The 23565-nt window shown below is 50.0% G+C and overlaps 1 protein-coding gene across 1 annotated transcript in view; it reads left to right on the top strand.

Annotated features, from left to right (window-relative positions):
• Positions 1-23565, top strand: part of LOC135914796 (uncharacterized) — a 77865-nt gene that overhangs the window by 18371 nt on the left and 35929 nt on the right. Inside the window, exon 2 of the mRNA XM_070538308.1 lies at positions 8400-8565. Coding sequence (XP_070394409.1) covers positions 8492-8565 — 74 coding nt within the window. The 5' untranslated portion in view covers positions 8400-8491. The remainder of the gene's footprint in view (positions 1-8399; positions 8566-23565) is intronic.

The following is a 23565-nucleotide window of genomic DNA, read 5'->3' as shown; positions in this document are numbered from 1 at the left end:
GGACAGCTATTGTTTTTTTCTGCAGCAGGCAATTTTTAAAAATTCTAAAAAACCTAAAAAATGACCGCCCTGTAAACCCGGTACTCCTGCCAGCGCCAGCGCGCTAGAAGACTCTTCACATAGCATTGAAAACATTACAGGTATACCGAATCTCAGACGGATATATGTACACAGAGATATCGATGTGTCACTGGCACACTTGTTTGCTTCTTGCTTCATTAAAAAAAAATGTAACATCTCATGTGCGACAGCGTTCCTGCTTTTTCCCAAAATTTGTAGCTCACGCCGCCGTGGTTCGCAGTCAACTGCAGAAAAATTCGCGCCGAAATGCGCACTGTGCTTATTTTTTATACTAAGTGCGTGTTCGTTTGCACGGTCGTTTACACGGAGTGGCGTCAGCGCTTTATTGCGATAGCAATTGCGCGAACACCACAGTGCCATTTTTGCCGTCGTCGTGGCCGTGGGGCTCCGCGTGTGTTTGGGTACACGCAGGCTGTAAGCTTGTCAGTGCCGCATGTGCTGGTTACATTGCGACACTGTGCAATCACTGAAGTCGGTCAGAACACGTCTTATGTTCTTGACTAAATTCTCCAGAACTGCTAGAAGGGCAGTTGTGCACGAACAAAGATCACGAAACTTAACGTTCACCAGATCATTAAATACAAAAATTGCAAAACTATCATGGCTAAAATCCTAAAAGTGATGTCATTTTACTGGCGCGGCTCTTTACGGGCAGCGTAGCGGCATCTGTGCGATGTCATCACGGGCCACACACGGCGCGATAAAAGTGCCAGAAATCTTGGTGCACCCGCGTACTGTTAGAATACCGTCTAATAAGTTATAGCGCGATGCTAAACTTTGCTTAGTTTCGGTTCACCGATGCACTTCGGTTAAAACAGCCGGATTACATTAAAATAAAATAAAATGGAGAAAATTGCTGTATGGAAACATAGCACATCAATGTTTCTCTAAGCGTCGGTGATGCGGCATTCGGCAATATTTTTCATGTTAGGTGAGGAGGTGAGGAGTATCCATAGGATGAGAATAATACGCTGCTGCTCGGGGTAACCGCTACACACACACACACACACACACACACACACACACACACACACACACACACACACACACACACACACATATATATATATATATATATATATATATATATATACGTGTGTGTGTACGTACGTACGTACGTATGTATGTATGTATGTATGTATGTATGTATGTATGTATGTATGTATGTATGTATGTATGTATGTATGTATGTATGTATGTATGTATGTATGTATGTATTTACGTACGTACAGTCGACCAAAAAAGTTTACGGACCACGGGGTCTCAGAAAATGCTAAATATACGAGCTGCCTTTGAAAGTTGCCAGTAAAACCGTACATCACAATGTTGTTTGCGTATACCAGTAAAGGCTGGAAATGGGAATACGAGGCTGCATTTGGAGGCTGCGGAGATATTCCACTTTTTGTCAGGTCTCTTGGTCCGTAAACTTTTTTGGTCGACTGTACGTATGTATGTATGTAGGTATGTATGTGTGTGTATGCGTAATTGACCGCCTTGAGAAAATTAAGTTGTTCGCCGCACCTGTCCCGTCTATTCCTAATAAACGTCGTCATGTTTAGTGTAATTTCTACGAAGACGCTCGTTCCTGACGCAGCCGGTAAAACGAGTTGCAGCAGCAGTTTACCGCCTTTGTCTCAGCCTCTCGCGACCTCGGTGCTCGAAAGGACGCGATCGTCGCCGTCCGGCCGCGGAGACGACCCCGCCGTGGCCGGCGCTCGCGGCGACGTTGCCGGCGGTCCGTGCGTGCAGCTGGCGCGCGTCACCGTCTCGCTGTGTCGGTGCGCCTTGCTGCGGAGGGGGTCGGCAGCAGTGTTGCCAGGTCGGACAACGTGGAGTAGCCCAAAGCTACAGAAACTGTAGCCCAAATGTAGCCAAACACAAAAAAGAGCAAAACAGATTTGTAGCCAAGTATAGCCACTGTTATTTTCAGTTTTATCTGTATATACATTTTCGCATTCGACTACGGTAATCGCTTTTTGTACAACCCATCATAGAGAAATGGCCATGATGCCGTGACGGTCGACCCTTCACCTCTACAACAGCTAAACATCTTGAAGGGGCAGCGCAATATGATGAAGACAGAAGGCAGGAACACACAGGACAGCGCTGATCTCACAACTAACTTCATTCGAAGCTTACACAAACTTATGTACACAACCCATAGCCACGTGCTCTCCCATCAATGGCGTCATTAACAGTGCACAGGCAAAAAACTCAAAACCCTGTAATCTAATGTTACACTATGAGGCGGCTAAAAATTCAAGTTCACTCTCATGCAAATTTAACGATGGCCTGCTTACGCAACGCGACCCTTTTTTCCTGATATAGTAGACCTCCATATTCTCCCTCGTGGTTTCCCTCGATGTCGAATGGAAGCACGAACAAAAAAATGGCTGTGGCTTAGCTTAGGTTAAGCCCAGGATGCGAAGCATACTAGCCTTTATTTTAATTGTTGAACCACTGTTTAGCCTGGTGAACTGCTGTTGCTTGGCTATATTTGGTTCGGCTAGACGAAGAAACAACTCATGCGTTACTCTGCTTTGCCTTCAAGAGTGGAACGCGACAGCGTTCCCGTCGACCCGCCAAGGGGTGTAAGACAATGGGCTACGGCACAGCAACTACGCGCCCCGCATTGGACGCGGTGAGCGTCGAGCAACGCAGCGTTCGGCGCGGCAACGAAATGTGCGCCTGAGCAAGCGTCGCACGCCTGAGGCAACACCGCATTCACTAGAGGCGCTTTTGTACCGCTTTGAAGCATCGTACTCGTGGCTCAGTGGTAGCGTCTCCGTCTCACACTCCGGAGATCCTTGTTCGATTCCCACCCAGCCCATCTTGCAAGAGTTGAGCCAAAGCCACTTCTCCTCTGTCGTGACGTCACGGTGTCACGTGGTATTGAAGGCGACACCGCCGCGCCTGAGGAGCTGGGTTGAGCTCTCGTAATATGCTTCGCATAAAAACTTGGAGGACGCTTGAAGGACAACTGGTCAGAAAGTGTTGTGGGACGTTGATGGAAATGAACTGATCATGATTTATGGCGATAGAAACAGACACGCTGTTCGGGATTGAACTAGCGATTATAATTTAAAATTGGCAAAGAATATCTCAAAGGCCAGTAAGTGGCGAGGCCTGGCAATGAAATCTTGGTACTTCGAATGTAGTCTATGCGATTACTGTAAGTAAGTCGGCTGTTATTTAATACAACATAATTATTGCTTAAAATTGCAGTTGCTATAGTATTAGACACTTGCGCTTTATTTTATGCTTCGGAAATCAAAAGCGCACGCATGGCTACGGCAACACGCTGAACTGCGTATCACGTGTAAAATCGCCGTTTCGTTTTCAATCCGATTGGTTTCGCTTTGACTGTTTAAATACCAAAGCAATTGTGCAGGAAACATTGGAAACACGTAGCTATTACCGCAAAAGTACTTAAGACTTCGGAAAACATGAATCGCAGGAACGTCGAGTTGTTAGACAAAATACTTTGTCACACTTACGGCCGCACTGGTCGTCTGCCTCCCTCTAATGCCGGCGTATAATCACCATCGCGCTCACCTACCACCGCTGCCAACAAGCTGCCAGTGAAAGACTACATCCTTTATGCAGATGAAAAAATTCTGACAAAAAAATGTTCCACAGCGTTTTCCGCGATACCACTTCATGATTACACACTCTGACTAGCAAAGTTTCCCTTGCATTAAAAAATAGGTACCATGAAAATTGGCTCTCAGCTCATTAATATTCGCATTTAAGAGTGGAGTGTGATAGCATTCAAAGATCCCTGACGGTTTCTCACCCTTCCCAGCAACTGCAGTGTATGCAACCATAATGTTTACCTGAAAACGCTGGAGGCGAACAATATGCATGAAGGCGAGCTTTCTGGTTCTTTTTTTTCATTCAACTCGCATTGCAGGCGCCGCCGATGCTGCGGAGGCGAGTGCCATCTGTATGGTGTTGCATGGAACCGAGTGGGGCGCGCCGATCCTACTTGGCAGTAACCGCTTGTCCTCGTTTTTTTCCTGTGTCCCATGTCCTGATTCGCGCTGCACCACTCATTCTCATGGAAAACCAACTAGCCCAAACCATCGCCTCCCTACTAAGATGTCGCACAGCAGCTAGAAAACGGGTTTGTGTTCGAGGTTCCGCATAACAAACATAGTTTTCTCGTATAATCAAATTACAATTCGACGCTACCATGTCTATAGAGGGAGTGTAAGTCGTGTTTTACGAATTTTCTGCCGCGTTTTACTTTGAGAAAATCAGTTACTTCAGTAATGGTTATGCGCCAGCCGAAGGGCCTACGTGGTTCGGTATAATTTTTTCGCTCAGCAACGGCGTCGACGCAGGATTTTCTGCGACACGGGGCCCTTAACGCCTGTCACATTAAAGTTCATTTCACACGCAAAGGAAAAATGTCAGTAAAAAGCTTATCGTGGGAGACGCGGACTAGGTCAGAAACTGTGCCTAGCGGGATACTTCAACCAGACACCTTCGCCTTGGACACACTGGAGCGTGTCATTTACCCAGGCTTCCCTTCTTTCATGTCGGCGCCACGATGGCACAACCACATTGCTCTCTATTTCTCAGCATTGCCATGTTAGTACAGTGCACTGTGAAACACCCTCCACTCCCAGGCTCATCCCGATGCCCGGTAATTGGGTGTCGGGATAAGACGAAGATGAGACAACATTGCTGGAGTAAATGTTAGCACGGTGAAGCGCGGTCTAAATTTATGGTCATCAAGGATAAAATCATCGGCTCAAAGAATGATGCACTGAGGGGGAGGGGGGGGGGGGCATTTCGCGCACACACGCACAGCCACGCTGCTGGCTCAGCCAGCTAAAACATAGGCTTCAAGTTTTGTTTCTACTGTATGAGAGTCACCTCTGGAGCGTGGATTAATGATCCACTCATAGCCTAAACAAAGCCAAGTCGCAGATTTTCAGTAGCCCAAATATAGCCACGTAGCCAACTCACCCAAGTCGACGCCAAATATTTTTTTTCTGTAGCCCAATTTGGCTATGTATAGCCAAACCTGGCAACACTGGTCGGCAGCTGCCGCTGTAGAACGCAGAGAGACTTGCTGGCCTCATCAATTGCCGCTAGTGCGCTGAATAAGCTTGGGCAGCATAGTTGGAGCGCATGGGGTACGGTAGTGAGAGCATTCCGTTTTTACCTTTTTTAAACGGACTGCAATATCGACAGGGGAATAGCGGTTGCTTGAACTCTTTGGTTTCACACAGCAAAGAAGGGTTTCCAATAGAAAGCACTGACGCACGCAAAAGCGAACACGATGCACCACTGGCATCTTCGCTTCGGCCTTTGTCAGTGCTTTCTGCTGGCAACTGGCAACGAGTTATCGTGTAGCTGAAATTGATAGTTTCAGCCATTCAGATAAATCCAAGAGAAATCCAACCAGCATAGAAACAAGCATATTGTGTTAGTAGAAGTACGTCAGTATATTTTTCGTTCCCAAGTTTCTCGTCTGAACGCTCTTGGGACTGAAAGGAAATCCACAGATGTAGTATAGTTAAATAGCTATGTGCAAGCGTTCCTAAACCAAAAAAAGCCGCAAATGAAACAAAGACGAATAGCAAGTGTATTGGAGTACTCTCACAGGATAATTAAACGTCTAAAACAGCAACGCACTTCTTCACCCGAGCAAACTTACCTAACATTTGAAAAAAATTATGGGGTTTTACGTGCCGGAACCAACATCTGATGATGAGGCACTTTGTACTGGGGGACTGCGGAAAATTGTATCGCCTTGGCTGCTTTACCATACACTGCCTTTGAGCAGAAATTGTGCATTGTAGCAGGCTCAACTGGTTGTGACCCAGCCCTGTGGACTATCATCAGGTTTGTTCATATATTCGGAAACACCTTACAGGCCCTGCACCGGGTATTCAGCAAGGAAACACGCTACAATAAGCCCTACGGATCTCCTATGTCTGGAAAGCGCTATTGAAGCTCATGGTGTAGTGAAGCTCCATAATTAAGCAGATCTTGCTTCCGGGAAATTCTTACAGCTTCTCAACTTTTATCTTTCCTCGACAATCGCCTCTTGGCGTGATTCAAACGCCATACAAAATGCAGGCGTTTGCACAGGTTCCTACACCGCGCCTTGTTTGAGTGACTTGTTTCTGGCCCATCAAGACAGGAAAGTGCACTGTCGATTGGAAGAGCATCAGCGCTTTTGTAAATGGCGGATGCGTAGGGACGAGCATTTTTCGAGTGGTCCAATCAAAAGCTCCTTCCGTTGGCTGGATGTTTCTTTCGCGTTCTCTTCACTTTTTCTGGGGCTCAATAGCAAATTTATTTTGTAAAACGGGATTTCATAAAAGCACACATCCTTGATAGGTAAATCAAATTTGTTTGACAACCTTAAAACGCAACAGCCGCCGTAGCACGAAGAAACGCAAGTGCTCCATTTTTTGAAACCATGAAAACACATTTGTCGAGTCTGCATCCAATTGATGGCCTTGATTGCAGGCAAAATGACGGCCTCTGCTGAACCCGAATGGCTGACCCCCGAGCGTGCGCGCCAGTCCGTAGTGCAACGCAACTGATTGCGACCCACAGCGCCGCACTTTCGTCTGAGAAGAATTTCAGACGCTTCCTCCGGGAGCCGTGAGATACAAGAGTGAGGACATTGCTTGTGTAGTGCGAGCAATCTTGTGCGGTTTTCTCTGTATGTATTGTATGACGTGTGATCCTTATTTTTAGGAAGCACCAACAAGAATTATTCATAACACCGGAGGACAAAATTTGTAACATAGAGGATCGAGAACTTTCAAACCACTCAGCACCTTTCAATAGGGCACCACCACGACCATATAATAGCTTCGTCAAAACGATCGCAACGGCGGTAACCCGTCCTATGTCAGGCGCCTCTGGAATGATGATTCCGCTCCGACAAAGGAGCTGCTACAACGGTAAATGTGAGTAGCGAGTTTAACTTTTTTTGCATTAACAGTATAAAAAGGTAAACATAAACCAATAAAATCCCAGTGAGCATTTTATTCAGGCGCAAATCCTACACAAATAATTTGCCTGTAACTTTCTTAGGGTGTTGTGGCCCGGCTGAAATCCTAAAATTTTTAGAAAGGGTGAAGAATGTAGGCGAAAGGCCCACGTGTGTCAGAAGAACCGGCCGCTATCCTGCTGCAGCTTATCGTGCACCATCCATACCTGGTGAGAGTCTCTACAGAGCTCTCGCTACGTATGAGTGCTGCTAGAAAAAACGAGCTGTGGGACGAGATAGCGGGTGTTCTGAATGAACAGGGGTCAGCGGGGAAAACGACAAGCTGCTGGCGCAATCACTGGGTAATGATGGCCCATAAAGCGAGAAAGAAGGCTGCCAGGGCGGCGAAGCGAGGACAGGTGAACTCCCTAATAATCCTGACAGTAATGTCGTTTCACGTTGTTGTTCTTGTTCACGTGTTCACAGCGCTACGGCATGCGGGAAAGTGTGCGGCAACGAGGGCCGCGTCCTCGACGTCCTCGGGAGGACCGTTGGCAGCCTGCGTGCCTCGCCTTCTCCCAGTTCTTAGCCGATAGCGAAGTGCGTACAGTTGGATGTAAAAAGTAAGGTTCGCGTGACCTGTGACCTTATAAATTATGCATCTGCATAGTAGATTATAACGCAAGAGTGCAAAATGTTATCAGCAATTTTGTTTTTGCTTTTTGTGCGAGTGATTGTATAGGTTAGGTACTCTGAGCAGTAACTTGCGTAAATGATGTTCATTGCAGACACTGCTCACAATGTCTAAACACTATTCTGACTGCCGGACACGATCTCGAAGGAAGCAGCAGGTCCCAGCGCTTCCCTAACGGAGACACCAGCAGCAAGCGTCTTCGTGATGTCGAGCCCTGCTGCTGTTTGTTGCTGAGCCGAGCGGCCTTGCACGGAAGGCAGTTCACTAGCTATTGTAATACTATTGCTTGCAGTTGTTATAAGATCTTGTTATGAAGTACTACATCTGCATCTGTTCTTGCCTTGATGTCGAAAATAGTTACTGCACTTAATCAAGGAGCAGAAATGCAAGCCTAGAAATGACATGTTGTAGCTACCAACATCATTCCGCATGAGCCATAGATACTGACTGTAAGGCATTATGTTACGACAGAGATTCCTTGCGCTCATTATAGGTTACTGTTACCAGCATTCCACGACATCTTCTTGCTCTAATTACGCGGCTGTGTTGTGTATTATTATTGTAGCTATGTACCTACAGTGACGTTTCAAAGTGGCCTGTTAGGATAATCAAGCTCAGTAATCAGTGAATGAGCACTCTTTGCTTTTGCGTTGCATGAAGACCCACCAGCTGCGCAAGTGCACCCCCGGCAGCGGCAGCCCGACGAAGGACTTCCAGCTTTGCAGGCACACAGCCGAAGCAGCAGGAGCTCGATGACGCCGTCAGCAGGGCGACTGCAGAGTGTGGCCGGCCAGAGCAGTCAGCTGAGGCGAGGGCCCAAGAAGGGGTGAGTTTCCGCCTGGAGCTGCTTGAACAAGACCGGCAGGTACAGGCACCAACAAAAGTGGTATACTCCACGCAGCGGGAGCCGGAGCAGTGGCGTCGCTCGGCATTTTGGAGAGCTGAAGCACGAAACATTGACACGAGTCAAGCGACACGCCTGCAGATAATAAAGGGCACCCATTGGCTGTCTCGATCCCAGATGCTGCCTGTATATGGCGTTGCGATGCAGTTTGCTTGGATTTAGGTTGGAGTTAGCTTAGATTTTGTGGTGAATGCGCGTGCTTTTCGGGGCTCCGTGGTGGCGACGAAATCATGTTTTTGTGCATGCTTTGAGCTTAATTCTGTTTTTTTATTTGCTGGTTTCTTGCCTTTAAATAGTAATTGGGTGGTTTTCTTTTTCTTTCCTTTTTTGTCTCTCGTATTTCGGGTGCGTGGGTGTGCTTCGTGTAGATTTGTTTTGCAGGATGGTTAGAGCGTCTTTTCGTGCCACCAGCTCCAACAGGTGCAGCCGGGTGGGATGTTGAGTGTTTCTAGTCTTTAAATGATGGCTTGGAAGTGGCAAGACAAATAGCTACTAGTGGTTTTACTGTGCGTGTTTTGGTAGAAAAGTGAGAGCGTGGCCGCGTGATTGAGCGCGTGCGAGAACGTGTCATACCTTCGGTCTCCGCGGCATTGATTGTCTTTGAAACAGTGGTGAGAGTTGCTTTGCGGCATTTTGAGGATTTGGGTCCTGTGCGTATCGGTTTTTGCTAAAAGGCATGTGCTCTGCATTGATATAGTATTATAGTATTTGCATCAGTACTAGCATTCTTACAGTATTATAGTATTTGCAAAAAACCGTGCAATACATGGCGAGAAAGCCGGTAAAGCTGGCAGTACGCGGGGGGTCCCTCAAGGCAGATGAAGAGATGGATGAGAATGGAGAGGGCGTCGAATAAACCGGCACACGATGTGATGTCGATACTAGGCTGCAGAAAATGGAGGCTTTCCAGAAAGAGCTTCACAAACAGGTGTGAGAGCTCAAAAATGAGCTAAACAGGGAGCGTGATGCATGGAAGGTGGTTGAAAAGAGACTTAAAGCAGCCGAGGAAAAGCTGAACAGGGCCGCCATTGTGACCGAGAATGTGCGTGACAATGGAACGCAGACCCCCGACGCGACAGGCGAGGGAGGGTCAGCGAAATACGTGGAGCACATGCAGGGTGATGAAGGGTTAGCTGGTAAGAGCGGTACCTACCTTGAGGCTGCCACGCGGATAAAGCAGGAGCCCAGGGGACAATGCCCCTTGTCGAGTCCGAATCACGCGGAAAAGGACAAAGGGAAGCAGGGAGAGGTAGGAGAGAGTGAAAGGATGATTATCGCTGGCGACTCAAATCTGGCTGGTTGATCAAAAGCAATAGTGGAGAGGGGGAAAGGCGACAAAAGAGTGGCGGTAGGGGCATTTTCACGGTGGACACCGGGTTCTGTCATGGAGCGAGCAAAAGAAAAGGTCGCGGAAAATGCCCAGGCGCGCAACCTTGTCATAGTAGCAGGTGGGCCAAATGACGTCCTGAACAGGAAAGGGCCAGGACTAGCCCAGCGTTGGCGAAGGGGTTGGACGACTTGCGCGAGCTATCCGCTCAGGTGCAGATCGTGGCGTGCATGGTGCCGGAAATACCTGTGCGTGACAGTCACGCACAAAGAGCCGTAGTGGCTGCTAATGAGGCAATATGGAAAATGAGCCGAGAGAAACGCTTCGAGGTTGTCGAAGTAAACAGGGAAGTGAGACGTTGTGGTGGTTTTAAAGGAGACGGGATCCACTTCAATTACAGGCTAGCACGAGAAGTGGGCTGGCGACTTGCTGGACACGCTGTTGCTTTTTTAGAGGGCCCACGGGCGCTCAGGAGGTCAGAGTAGATAGTAATGAAGGAAGTACCCTAGGGGAACATCAGAAGAGCATCGCAGTCAATAACAGAAAAAGGGGGAAAGCAAGAAAAAGAGCTCACCATGCAATAGGCCACATAAACAAGCAGGGCGGCAGAAGAAAGGAAAAGTGGGCAGAGAATGAGGAGCAGTTACATAGCAAACAAATAGGGGTGTATGCGGTTACAGAAACGAACCTTAGAGACTCAGAAGAGCCGCCAGTTATTGAGAATTATGTTTGGGAAGGGTGCAACAGAACTAAGTCGGAAAGAAAGGAAGGGGTAGTCGGAACGCTCATCCATCAGGAAGCCAAATGGAAAAGAGTAAATTCACAATGTCAAGAGCATCTTTGGTTATCAGGTACAATGAGTGGGAAAGAAACTTGGCTGCGCGTGACGTATTTGTGGACCGGAAAAGATTAGAGAAGAAGGAGAAGATTAGGAAAAGAGAAGAATTAAGAGTTAGTGGAATGCATAAGGGCTGATATTAAGGGTTTCGGGAATCGTGCTGAAAGTGTCCTGTAGTCGAAGGCAGCTGCATAGGTGGCCTCAATCTCACACCGGACGACACTTGTAACATCGCCAGTGTTGTTGGGACGAAGAGCGTCGGCACAGGAAGACGTCGCTGGGGTGTTGGGCAGACGGGCAAACTGCTGGTAGATACGTCGGCTTGTGCTCACTTCTGTTTACCGCTATATACTCCAATGCATTTTCTATACCTTTTCTCAACCCACTCCTGCTATAGCGCGAATTGCGCTGCAGTATGTATAAATAAAAATAAATAAAATAAAATAAAAAGTCTCGGAGCTTTTGCCTAATCGAATCCACCACGTTCCCGCCACCCATCTTAATGGCGCACTGCTGACGACAAACCCATTTGTTTTTCCTGCTGTCGAATCAGGCACATTTCTCGACACTGTCGCAGTCACTGGAGTTCCCCGACCCGGTCTACTTATACTGCCTACTCTCGCCCCCCAGGTGGCCCTTCTCGTCCCTATGCCGCACGCTCCGATAATGCCGCCACTGATTCTCCTGCGCCGAACCACCCCTATTCTCGTTCGCCTTCGCCCCAACGACGACAATCTCGCTCTCCCCAGCTCCGTCGCTCCAATTCGCCGACTCCCTTCTGAAGCCACTCCCAGCCGGAAAACTAGACGATGCAGCGCCTCGAGGTGACGCTGCATTGCTCCCTACGTCGCCAAATCCTCTAATGACGTTGCCCACTCATCTGAGCCTTCTTGACGTGCAAGTCGACGGTGTTTCTGCGTCTGCTCTTACAGACACTGGATCGCATTTGTCGGTAGTGAGCGCTGATCTTCGTAACTAGCTGAAGAAAATAATCATGACCGTCACGGCGCCTGTTGCCCATGTCGCCCATCGCGGAACAGCCCCCGTAATTGGCATGTGTGCCACCCGCGTCCCCTTCGCCCCTTCGCCGATGAGCAGTACCGAGACCTATCGCTCCGAGCATTCACCGAGCGTCTGCGCTCTACACCTACCGACGCATCCGTTCGCCGATATGTCCTCCAGGGCGACATTCTGTACCGAAGGAGCTTCCTCCCTGATGTCCCTGATCTTCTTCTTGTCGTGCCAAAACATCTACGACAGACTGTGCTCTTTGAGATGCATGACGCACCCACTGCAGGACATCTCGGCGTAACCCGCACGTACGACCGCGTCCGCGCCGCTTCTATAGGCCTGGTCTCGTTCGCTCCGTCCGACGCTATGTTGCTGCCTGTGATCCCTGCCAGCGTCGGAAAACACCTCAGGTGCTACCTGCCGTTCATCTCCGGCGGATCACCGTCCCTGTGGAACCGTTCTTTCGTGTTGGATTAAACCTCCTCGGTGCCTTTCCCATGTCATCCTCTGGGAACAAATGGGTAGCCGTCGCAACTGATTACGCCACACTTTCCACCGCCAGGTTGCTGATGTATCACCGTAGGTGAGGCCAGTTGCCACCGGTGTTTCTTTTTTGACAACGCTCATGGTAACACAACAGTTTTCATTGTGCGTGCAGGAAACCATAAATCCCTCTTTTATCGCTACAAAAGTAAGATGCAGACAGCCCCTTGCATCCTGAGCGACCAAATACCTCAAACGAGAGAGTATTTTGCTTGCATCCTTCCCCCCTTACAAACCACCTCGCTGCATCTCGTATAGCTCACTTTTCTGCCTGCCATGCCATTGAAGCGTCTACAGCGAATGCGTGCGCTGCTGCTTTCGAGTGTGTGGCCTGTCTTGTACGCGGCACAGTATACACCATTTTTTTCGTAGGCGCCGCCATATTGTGAACGCAGTGGCGCCGCGTATGAGTAGCGCCATACTGGCTTGGGTGAAAGCGGTGTTTTTCAAGGCAGGTATACGCTCGGCAGTAGGTTCTGGTGTTTGTTTTCGCGGTCATGCGGTCTTTTTAGTATGACGTGCGTCTTCTACGTGGTAAACGGTTCTGTGAGACGTGCTGAAGTGGTTTAAGGCGTCATGGCCGGAGTTTCTGCTGGCGTTGAAGTGGACGCAATACGCAACGCGATGTGTGCGCGCATATTTGAGCATACAATCAGCCTCGGAGATCAGTTGTGTATTTCTGAATGTTCCATTCACTAATTTGAGCTTATTACAGTATTACCCTCTATTTATGAGCTGCGGTTTAGGAGCCATGCAACATACGCGACTATCGTAACAACGTGGGTACCGTTCTGCTATGGTAGGAGCTGTGCTGTTATACTATGACAGGCGTTCAAACTGTTCGCTGGCTGCCCAAGAGGGCAGCCTCGAACTCAACGACGCTACCCTGGCCCTCCAGAGTGCCTGCGATCGGGCCGTCAAGCTCGGCGTGGCGATCCCAACGTGGGACTAGCCGGGTCGCGTGGGGTCTCCCCTGCGTCTTCTCTGGACCAAAATAAGGTTAACTCACTCACTCACTCACTCACTCACTCACTCACTCACTCACTCACTCACTCACTCACTCACTCACTCACTCACTCACTCACTCACTCACTCACTCACTCACTCACTCACTCACTCACTCACTCACAAGCGCAGCTGTAAATAACTATAAAGAAAACAAAAGAAAACAAATAAAACAGCAAACCTAGTTGATAATTTGCACTATGTCGCGTCTGTTTCTTTCACCGTCCGCGTGCTTCTGCGCTACTGTGTAAACAGATACAGTAGCACGGATTAGGATATGCCAAGACCAAGAAAGATTGGCTGAGATTTACGCCATTGTAATTGTAGAGTTTTGTACGGGACACAGCTGTGTGACTTAAACTGTACGAATATATGAAACGTGTCCGTTTACGTGAAAACGAGAGTATGTTGCACTTGGATGTATCAGGAGAAATTTTGTACCTACTGCACCAGTTGTTGTTATTGTCAAGATCACGTTGCCGGGCTACTTAGTCGTTAGTAAATATATTTATGTAATAAACAACGCAGCCGTCAGCAAATAGCAGTAAGCAAGAGGAAATATTGAAATGTAAGTAGTTAATGTATATGAAGAAAAGAAAATGTCCTAAGACGCTTTCCTGGAATGCATCAGATGTGACGTCAGTAATAGGACAGCTGTTAAGGATAATAAATTGATGACGAACTGATGAAAAATTGAGAAGCCACGAGAGTGAGTTAATAGTGAGTCAGTACTTAGAGCAGAGAATTTAGAAATAAGAGGGCAATGAGAAACACGACCAAATGCTTTTGAAAAGTACGATAAAGTGGCATCCGTTTCCTGGTTGTTATTTATATTGAAATGTAAATCAATCGTAAACTTTAGTAATTGTGATTCGCATGGAAGGCTTTCCTAAAAGCATGGGCCGTACAGAGAGAGAGAGAAGAAACTTTATTAATGAATGGCCGGCAGTTTTGTTGTGGTGGCCTCAGGTGGCGGCTCCAAGTCCTTGAACTCGGGCGGCATCTTTGCCTTGCCGGACGGCCCAGAGCTGGTCGGCCAACTCTGAACTTTTGAGAGCTACCTCCCAGCGGTGGCGGCGCCGATGGAGAAGGTCCCCAGCGGGCCCCGCAGCTGGGGCGGCGTCGGGGAGAAGCAAGCTCGAGGCTTCCCGTACTGTGGAAACGGCCGTGATTACGGACGCGTCGCGAACGGATGTGGTCCCATTACCGTGGTTGCCGGCACATTCCCACAGCATATGTCGCAGCGTTGCTCGCTGTCCGCAAGCTTTACAGGCATCTGTTGGATATAAGCCTGGGTAGAAGTGATGTAGGACCGCGGGGCTAGGGTAGCTGTGTGTCTGGAGCAAGCGTAAAGTTACGGCCTCATTCCTGTTTAACTTGTGTGGTGGCGGGAATGTGCGTCTTTGGAGTCTGTAGTGTTGAGTGAGATCTCTGAACGTGGTCAGGCGATCGCCCCACGCCCATTGTGATTCTTGTTGCTGCATTTCTGTTGTAGTGTCCCGATCAGGCAGATCCGATGCCCCGCTCTCGGGGGTGGGGGCGGTGGCCACATAATCTGCGGCAGCTTGGCGTGTGAGACCTCGAGCCGTGGCGTGGGCCGCCTCGCTGCCCGCGAGTGGGACATCGGTGTGTGCCGGGGTCCAGAAGAAGAAGACTGTAGAATTTTGGGGTTGCGAGGGCGATGACGAGTCACCGTCGTCAAAAATTTGGAGTATGCGGACCGCTTCCCGCGAGACGCGAACGCGTGCGAAGCCGCGGATTGCTGCCTGCGAGTCGCTGATCACGATCGCAGCGCTAGGCACCGTGGCCAGTGCTAGGGCTACTGCGGTTTCTTCGGCCGCCTCCGTGTGTCCCGTGGTCACTGTAGCGCTCGCGAGGCACTTACCCGTGCGGTCTACAACCGTGATTACGTGTGCGCTTTTCTCTCCTTCATATCGCGCAGCGTCTACGTACACCGCCTCGTTGCTATTGCCCAACTTCTTCTGAAGTTCTCTTGCTCGTTTGTTGGGTCTCGCGGCGTGGGGCGTCGGGTGCATGTTTTTGGGAAGCGGCGGGATGATCAGGCGGTCGTGGACCGAGGCCTGAACCGCCATCTTTTCTCCATGCTGAGTGTGGTATGCGATGCCGAGTGCCTCGAGGATGCATCGACCTTTCTTTGAATTAGACAATCGTTAATACTGCGCAATGTCGTGCGCCTCGATTAACGCGTCAAGTGAGTTGTGAAGCCCGAGCTCCAGAAACAGGGTTGTCTGAACAAACCAATCAAATGCTCTCCTCGTTCATAGGAGGTCTCTTTTGTTTGCTTGAAAAACGAATAACATTGCCTGAACTGAGCGGCTTGTCTTATCTAATTGGCTCACAAAAGTCGAGGAGCAGGCTCAAGTGGAGAGGGATTCGATGGGTCAGGGCCACTGCACTAAATATCGATAAGTGGATAAAGAGGGTGGTGCCGGCGTCTGCGATTGGTCCGCTTTCTCTTAGTAACTTCCGGTGGCTGGTCGATAATCGCGGCGACATGCAACAGAAGCTCAAGAATGGCGCTAAAATAGATCCTAAGAAGAGTTGGCAGAACAAGGTCCTAAACGTGCCGGAAGTTCTCGAAAACGATACACGGTGATGCAAAATGTTTTATTACACGCAAATAAACCCATGCTCTCCCGCTGGGGCGAGTAGCCAGTGCCGGAGCGATCTGCGGCAGCCATGTTTTATTCTTTCCGTAATGGGGCAGCCTGCGGCTGTTCAGGTGAAAATTCAGTTTTGTTCGGCATATTAAAGGGAAGCTGAAGAGTCTGTCGAATTCAATAAGACGCTCATATACGGATGCGGGAACCTTATAAACCATGTCGGTAAAATTTGGGTTTTTTTTTCAATTAGGAGCGACGTAATCGTCGGTTGAAATTGCGCTGTAGCTCCGCCCCCCTTTGAGTGAGCGAGCGGAGCGGAGACCGGAAACCGCGGTGTTGTGACGTCAACTCTGCTTCGTTCCTTCGCAGCGTCCGCGACCGTGCCTGACCGCGCTTGTTTCTGCGTGCGTGCCATCGTGTATCTGCTTCGATCGACCCTGCATTCCTTTGTTGGTGCGTCTGCGTGTATGTAGAGTGGTAGTCAACGTGCGTGGTAGTGAACGTGCGTGGTAGTCAACGTGAGTGGTAGTCAACGTGAGTGGTAGTCAACAGATGAAGGTCGCTACACGTACCGCATGAACCGGGAAGCTTTTCGCGCGTTTAAACCGTCTTTGTAGATTGCCGACAGCTTTGGACAGCGCACAAATGCCGACGATCGCATCCCCGCTTACGTTCCACGAGGAGGCATGCAGGAACACAACACTGCAGTTGTTTGACCGGAAACGAGCTCACTAGATCACCGAAAGATCGCCGAGATCACTAGATCGCTTTGGAAAAAACACACTCACTAAAGAGCATTTCCAACACGAGGAGATCACAAGGCTTTGCTTTCGTTCGCGTCTAAAGCACTGCTCGCACCAGCATCGTTTGCTTCTTCGAGAGGCCGGCTCTTCGCAATCGGCTCGTACATGTAGGGAGTAACGCCGAACTCCTCAGAAAGACGCAGTCTCTCTAAATTTTCCATTACCGTCTCAGAAAACAGCACCAAACTACCTGGCACCGCGCTTCATGTGTAGCGGCAGCGGTCGGCAGCGGCAGAGTTGACGTCACGACGCAGAGTTGACGTCACAGGCGGAAACGAGACGCACGAGCTGGGCGTGTCCGCTGCTGCACTTTTCGTCAAAATAAAATATATTTGCGCTTTCTTTCGCTCAATTTGGATACGATATTCGAATTCGGAGGGTTGAAAACCATTATGTACAGATGTTCACTCATTTTTTCTGGAAAACCTTTCAGCTTCCCTTTAATGCATCTTTAACGCGTACGCGTCACTTTGACGCGGAAAGTTCTTGCGGTTTTGTGACGTCGCCTGAGAGGCAGGTGAATAGGTGCAGTCCGAAAACTTTTGACCCATAGCCGAGGGCTAATGGCAAGAAAGGTGCCAAATCAGCAATAACTATGTTTGTTTTGTTTGGTCAAATTATGCATAATCAGTGTGTACACGTCATATAAAAGGGGGGTCTATCGTTGTTTTCGTGACGTCGCGTGAGAGACTGGTGAAATGGGGGTGGCCCATAAAATTTCTAACCAATCGCGGTGGGCTGATTGCAGAGTTGGAATAGAAAAGTTTGGAATACTTTTACGTTATAGCACCCCATGCTGTTTCGTGAAGAATGTGATACATTTCGGATGTATGTGAATGCACAAGACGTTTATGTGCTGCAATAATTTGCGTGAAACAGATGTCATTGATATTTGGTGGTAGTTCTTATGCCTGTGTTTATTTCATTTTTTTTAAATGGGGCTAGCCTTCACGACTTTCAGTCATCGGGCGACACACCAGACGATAAATACTGCTTGAAGGTATTGTCACGTGGTAGTGACGTATAAAGAAAGTAGAAATACCGTGAAACAAAGAAACATTTGTTGGGCGAACCTGTGCCCACAAAAACAGGCTACACTTAAAGAACAGCGACAACGGCGAACACAGTCGGCGATCGTCAAACTCTGATCAGTGGGTCAAGGGCGTCGGCTTTTATACAGCAGTCGTCGAATGTTCCCGACTAATCGCTGGGACCCGAGTGTTTTCCACAAAGTTCTACACCATTCGCGTCATGTGATGAAAAAGATAACACAAGGTTCGGCGACAACAGACAGCGGATAGAAGCACCGATAACATTCCAGAAACTTCCAATACATGCAGGCGCGTCCCGCGCTGTGCGATAACATTTGTTAGGCGGCGAAACGTGGTCGCCCGATAAAGACAAGTACACGTGTCAATACGATGCAGAATGATACTTCAAGTACATACAGTAGTCTTTTAGAGCTTTGTGGTAACGTTGTCACTACCACAGGCAGAAGACATTTTGAGGTTAATAATGAGGGACGCAACGCCTTCGATTGACTTGCCGATATGTGCCATATATTGTCACGTGGTCGTGACGTCAAAGAACACAGTAGCAGTACTGTGAAAGACAAAACTAGCTTTTATTGGGCGAACCTGTGCCCACAAAACAGGCTACACTTAAAGCACAACGATAGCGGCGAACACAGTCGGCGATCGTCGTAAAATCTGATCAGCAGGTCAAGCGCGTAGGCTTTTATAGAGCAGTCGTCGAATGTTCCAGACTAATCGTTCGGACCCGCGTGCCTTCCACAAAGTTCTACACCATTCGCGTCAGGTGACAGAATCAGATAACATAAGGTACCGCGACAACAGACATCGGATAGAAGCATCGATAACTTTCCAGAAACGTCGGATACATGCAGGCGCGTCCCACGCTGTGCGATTACATTTGTTAGGCGGCGAAACGTGGTTGCCCGATAAAGATAAGTACACGTGTCAATACCCCCCTCTTAAAAAGCATGGACCCGATGCTGCAAACAAACGAAAGTAAGAAATAAGCACTCGTAGCAAAGAAAAAAGAAACAAAATAAGGAAAGTACGTTAGCGTCCGTAAAACGGTTTAAGACGCACTACGTGGACCACTTCAGGTCGTGCGCGACGTCGCTGTGAATGCGAAATGCCGTCTGGTACGACCTCATAGTCCAGTGCGCCAATACGTCGGATGACCTTGTAGGGTCCGAAATAGCGTCGCAATAGTTTCTCACTCAGTCCTCGTCGGCGTATCGGGGTCCATACCCAAACACGGTGGCCGGGCTGGTACTCGACGAAGCGTCGTCGGAGGTTGTAGTGTCGGCTGTCGGTCCTCTGTTGGTTCTTGATCCGTAGGCGGGCGAGCTGTCGGGCTTCTTCGGCGCGCTGGACATAGCTAGCGACGTCGACATTCTCTTGTCAGTTACGTGCGGCAGCATGGCGTCGAGCGTCGTCGTCGGGTTCCTGCCGTAAACCAGCTTAAACGGCGTGATCTGTGTTGTTTCTTGCACCGCCGTGTTGTAATTGAAGGTTACATACGGCAGGACCGCATCCCACGTCTTGTGCTCGACATTGACGTATATTGCTAGAATGTCGGCGAGGGTCTTATTCAGCCGCTCCGTAAGACCATTCGTCTGTGGGTGGTAGGCAGTTGTCCTCCTGTGCCTTGTCTGACTGTATTGCAGAATTGCCTGGGTGAGCTCCGCTGTAAAGGCCGTTCCTCTGTCGGTGATGAGGACTTCTGGGGCGCCATGTCGCAGCAGGATGTTTTCGACAAAGAATTTCGCTACTTCGGCGGCGCTACCTTTCGGAAATGCTTTAGTTTCAGCGAAGCGGGTGAGGTAGTCCGTCGCCACGACGATCCACTTATTTCCGGTTGTTGACGTCGGAAAGGGTCCCAACAAGTCCATCCCGATCTGCTGGAATGGTCGGCAAGGAGGCTCGATTGGCTGTAGTAATCCGGTTGGCCTTGTCGGTGGCGTCTTGCGTCGCTGACAGTCTCGGCATGTTCTGACATAACGGGCGACGTCGGCGGTCAGGCGTGGCCAATAATACCTTTCCTGTATCCTCGACAGCGTCCGGGAGAATCCAAGGTGCCCAGCGGTTGGATCGTCGTGTAGGGCGTGCAATACTTCTGGACGCAGTCCTGACGGGACAACAAGAAGGTAGTTGGCGCGCACTGGTGAGAAGTTCTTCTTTACGAGTAGGTTGTTTTGAAGCGAGAACGAAAATAATCCTCGCTTAAATGCCCTAGGGACAACGTCGGTGTGCCCTTCAAAATACTCGATGAGGTTTTTCAACTCCTGGTCTGCTCGCTGCGGTCCAGCGAAGTCTTCTGCGCTTAAAATACCGAGGAAGGCGTCGTCACCTTCATCATCTTGCGGCGGTGAGTCAGTGGGGGCGCGTGATAGGCAATCGGCATCAGAGTGTTTTCGTCCGGACTTATAGGTTACAGTGATATCATATTCTTGCAGTCTTAGGCTCCACCGCGCCAGCCGTCCTGAAGGATCCTTTAAATTCGCTAGCCAACACAAAGCGTGATGGTCGCTGACGACTTTGAATGGCCTGCCATATAGATACGGGCGAAATTTCGCTGTAGCACAAACGATGGCGAGGCATTCCTTTTCGGTTGTAGAATAATTGCCTTCCGCTTTTGACAAAGACCGGCTAGCGTAAGCTATCACTTGTTCATGACAATCTTTTCTCTGGACTAGCACGGCACCGAGGCCAAGGCTACTGGCGTCAGCGTGGATTTCGATATCGGCGTGCTCGTCGAAGTGCGCAAGTACGGGCGGCGACTACATGCGTCGTTTGAGTTCTTGAAATGCGTCGGCCTGGGGCGTTTCTCACTTGAACTCGACGTCACTTTTAGTTAGCTGTGTCAGCGGCTCAGCGATACGTGAAAAGTCCTTGACAAATCGCCTGTAGTAGGCACACATGCCAAGAAATCTACGTACTGCCTTCTTGTCGATGGGCTGCGGGAACTTTGCAATGGCAGCTGTCTTCTGCGGGTCGGGACGAACTCCACACTTGCTGATGACATGGCCTAGGAACTGAAGCTCATCGTAAGCGAAGCGGCACTTTTCTGGCTTCAGAGTGAGCCCTGATGACTTGATGGCCTCTAGTACTGTCGCAAGCCGCCTAAGGTGATCGTCGAAATTTTCGGCGAAGATGACGACGTCATCCAAGTAAACAAGACAGGTCCGCCACTTCATTCCTGCTAACACCGTGTCCATGACGCGCTGGAATGTTGCAGGTGCCGAGCAGAGTCCAAATGGCATGACCTTGAACTCGTAGAGGCCGTCTGGCGTGATGAAGGCGGTCTTTTCGCGATCTCTCTCGTCGACTTCTATTTGCCAGTAGCCAGACTTGAGATCCATCGACGAGAAGTATTTTGCGTTGCAGAGCCGATCTAATGCGTCGTCTATCCGTGGTAGGGGGTATACATCCTTCTTTGTGATTTTGTTCAGTCGACGGTAATCGACGCAGAAAAGTAAGGTGCCGTCCTTTTTCTTCACCAAGACAACAGGGCATGCCCACGGGCTCTTCGACGGCTGGATGATGTCGTCGCGCAGCATTTCGTCGACTTGTTGTCTTATAGCTTCACGTTCTCGCGGCGAAACTCGGTATTGGCTCTGGCGGAGTGGTCGAGCGCTTTCCTCGGTTATTATGTGATGCTTGGCGACTGGCGTTTGTCGAATCCTCGAAGATGTCGAAAAGCAGCCTTTGTATCGTTGGAGCAGACTTTTGAGCTGCTGTTGCTTAATCACGGGAAGACTTGGAATAATGTCGTAGTCTGGTTCGGGAACCATGGTCGTTGCAGTAGATGCGGCGGAATCCGAGAGGACAAATGCATTACTGGTTTCCAGAATTTCCTCGATGTACGCGATCGTCGTGCCCTTGTTGATGTGCTTGAACTCCTGGCTGAAGTTTGTCAGCAACACTTCAGTTTTCCCTCCATGCAGTCGAGCGATCCCTCTTGCGACGCAAATTTCACGGTCTACCAGTAGACGTTGGTCACCCTCGATGACGCCTTCTACGTCGGCAGGCGTTTTGGTGCCTACTGAAATGACAATGCTTAAGCGAGGCGGGATGCTGACTTGACTTGCGAGCACACTTAAGGCGCGGTGACTACTAGAGCTCTCCGGTGGTATCGCTCGATCTTCCGACAGCGTTATGGACTTCGACTTCAGGTCTATTATTGCACCGTGTTTGTTCAGGAAGTCCATGCCGAGAATGACGTCTCGCGAACACTGTTGCAGGATAACGAAGGTGGCAGAGTAAGTCCGGTCATGAACGGTAATTCTTGCCGTGCAGATTCCAGTTGGCGTAATGAGGTGTCCTCCACCGGTCCGAATTTGGGGACCCTCCCATGCAGTCTTAACCTTCTTCAACTGGGCGGCGATGTGTCCACTCGTTACGGAGTAATCGGCCCCTGTGTCGACTAAGGCAGTGACTGCGTGGCCGTCGAGAAGCATGTCGAGGTCGGTGGTTCTTTCTCTGGCGTTGCAGTTTGGTCTTGACGTCGGATTACGGCTGCGTCGTGTTGAACTGAAGCTGGAACGTCGCGTCGTGAAGTCGTCTTTCGTCGGTGTAGTCTTGGCTTCCCGACTTCTTCGGGACGGCGGCGTGCCGTCATTAGGTCATCGAGATGGTTTCTTCGTCGTCTTCGTCGGCGGCGGAGGATCTTCGTCAGTTCGACGAACAGCAACCGCATCTCCATCGGTTGCTGCTTTTAGTTTTCCGGATATGGACTCGCAGAGCGGCCCCGGGCTGGGCCGGTGTTTGGTCGGCGCTGCGGCGACAGGTAGCGGCCTGGTGACGGCGAACGGGACGGTCGTCGAGGGCTCCATTGAGTAGCGGCGAGGTAGTCGGCGATGGCACGTGGGCGCTCTCCAAGCTTTGGACGCGGCGCGTTGACGGCGAACCCTCTCAGTCCCATGTCGCGGTATGGGCATCGGCGATACACATGGCCGGCTTCTCCGCAGTGATAGCAGAGCGAGCGGTGGTCGGGGGCTCGCCAAATGTCTGTCTTTCTCGGGTAGCTGCGCTGGGCAGCGGGTGGGCGTGCTGGCGGCGGCGGCGGTGGTCGACGGAATTGCGGCGTTGCAGGGCCCTGGCGTGGTCGTGGAGGGCGACCTTGACGGCGGGCGACGGTGGCGTAGGTCATCGCTTCTGGCTGGGGCTGCGATGATTGTGGTTGTAAATCGGGAACTCCGAGCGATCGCTGAACTTCTTCTTTGACAATTTCGGCGACTGTGGCCACTTGAGGTTGCGATGAAGGGAAGATCCTTTGAAGCTCCTCTCGTGCGACTGCCCTGATGGTCTCGCGCAGGTCGTCGGTGGCCAGTGAGTGAACTCCGGCGTAGTTTGTCGAGCTCGTGCGGCGGTTGAATTGCCGGTTCCGCATTTCGAGTGTCTTCTCAATGCTGGTGGCCTCGCGAAGGAACTCTTCTACGGTCGTCGGTGGGCTTCGTATCATTGGGCCGAAAAGTTCCTCCTTTACACCACGCATCAGCAGGCGGACTTTCTTCTCCTCGGACATTTCCGGGTTGGCGTGGCGGAACAGATGGTTCATTTCCTCAGTGAAAATAGCGATCGTCTCATTCGGCAGCTGCGCTCTGGTCTCCAGTAGAGCTTGGGCTCGCTCTTTTCGTACAACGCTTGTAAATGTTTGCAGAAAGCCACTTCGGAACAGGTACCACGTCGTCAAGGTGGCTTCGCGATTCTCGAACCACGTCCTGGAGGCATCCGCCAA

This window comes from Dermacentor albipictus, chromosome 5, assembly GCF_038994185.2.
Source record: "Dermacentor albipictus isolate Rhodes 1998 colony chromosome 5, USDA_Dalb.pri_finalv2, whole genome shotgun sequence".
Taxonomy (NCBI): Eukaryota; Metazoa; Arthropoda; class Arachnida; order Ixodida; family Ixodidae; genus Dermacentor; species Dermacentor albipictus.
The sequence above is the reverse complement of the archived record's forward strand: the minus strand, read 5'-3'. Positions and strand labels throughout refer to the sequence as shown.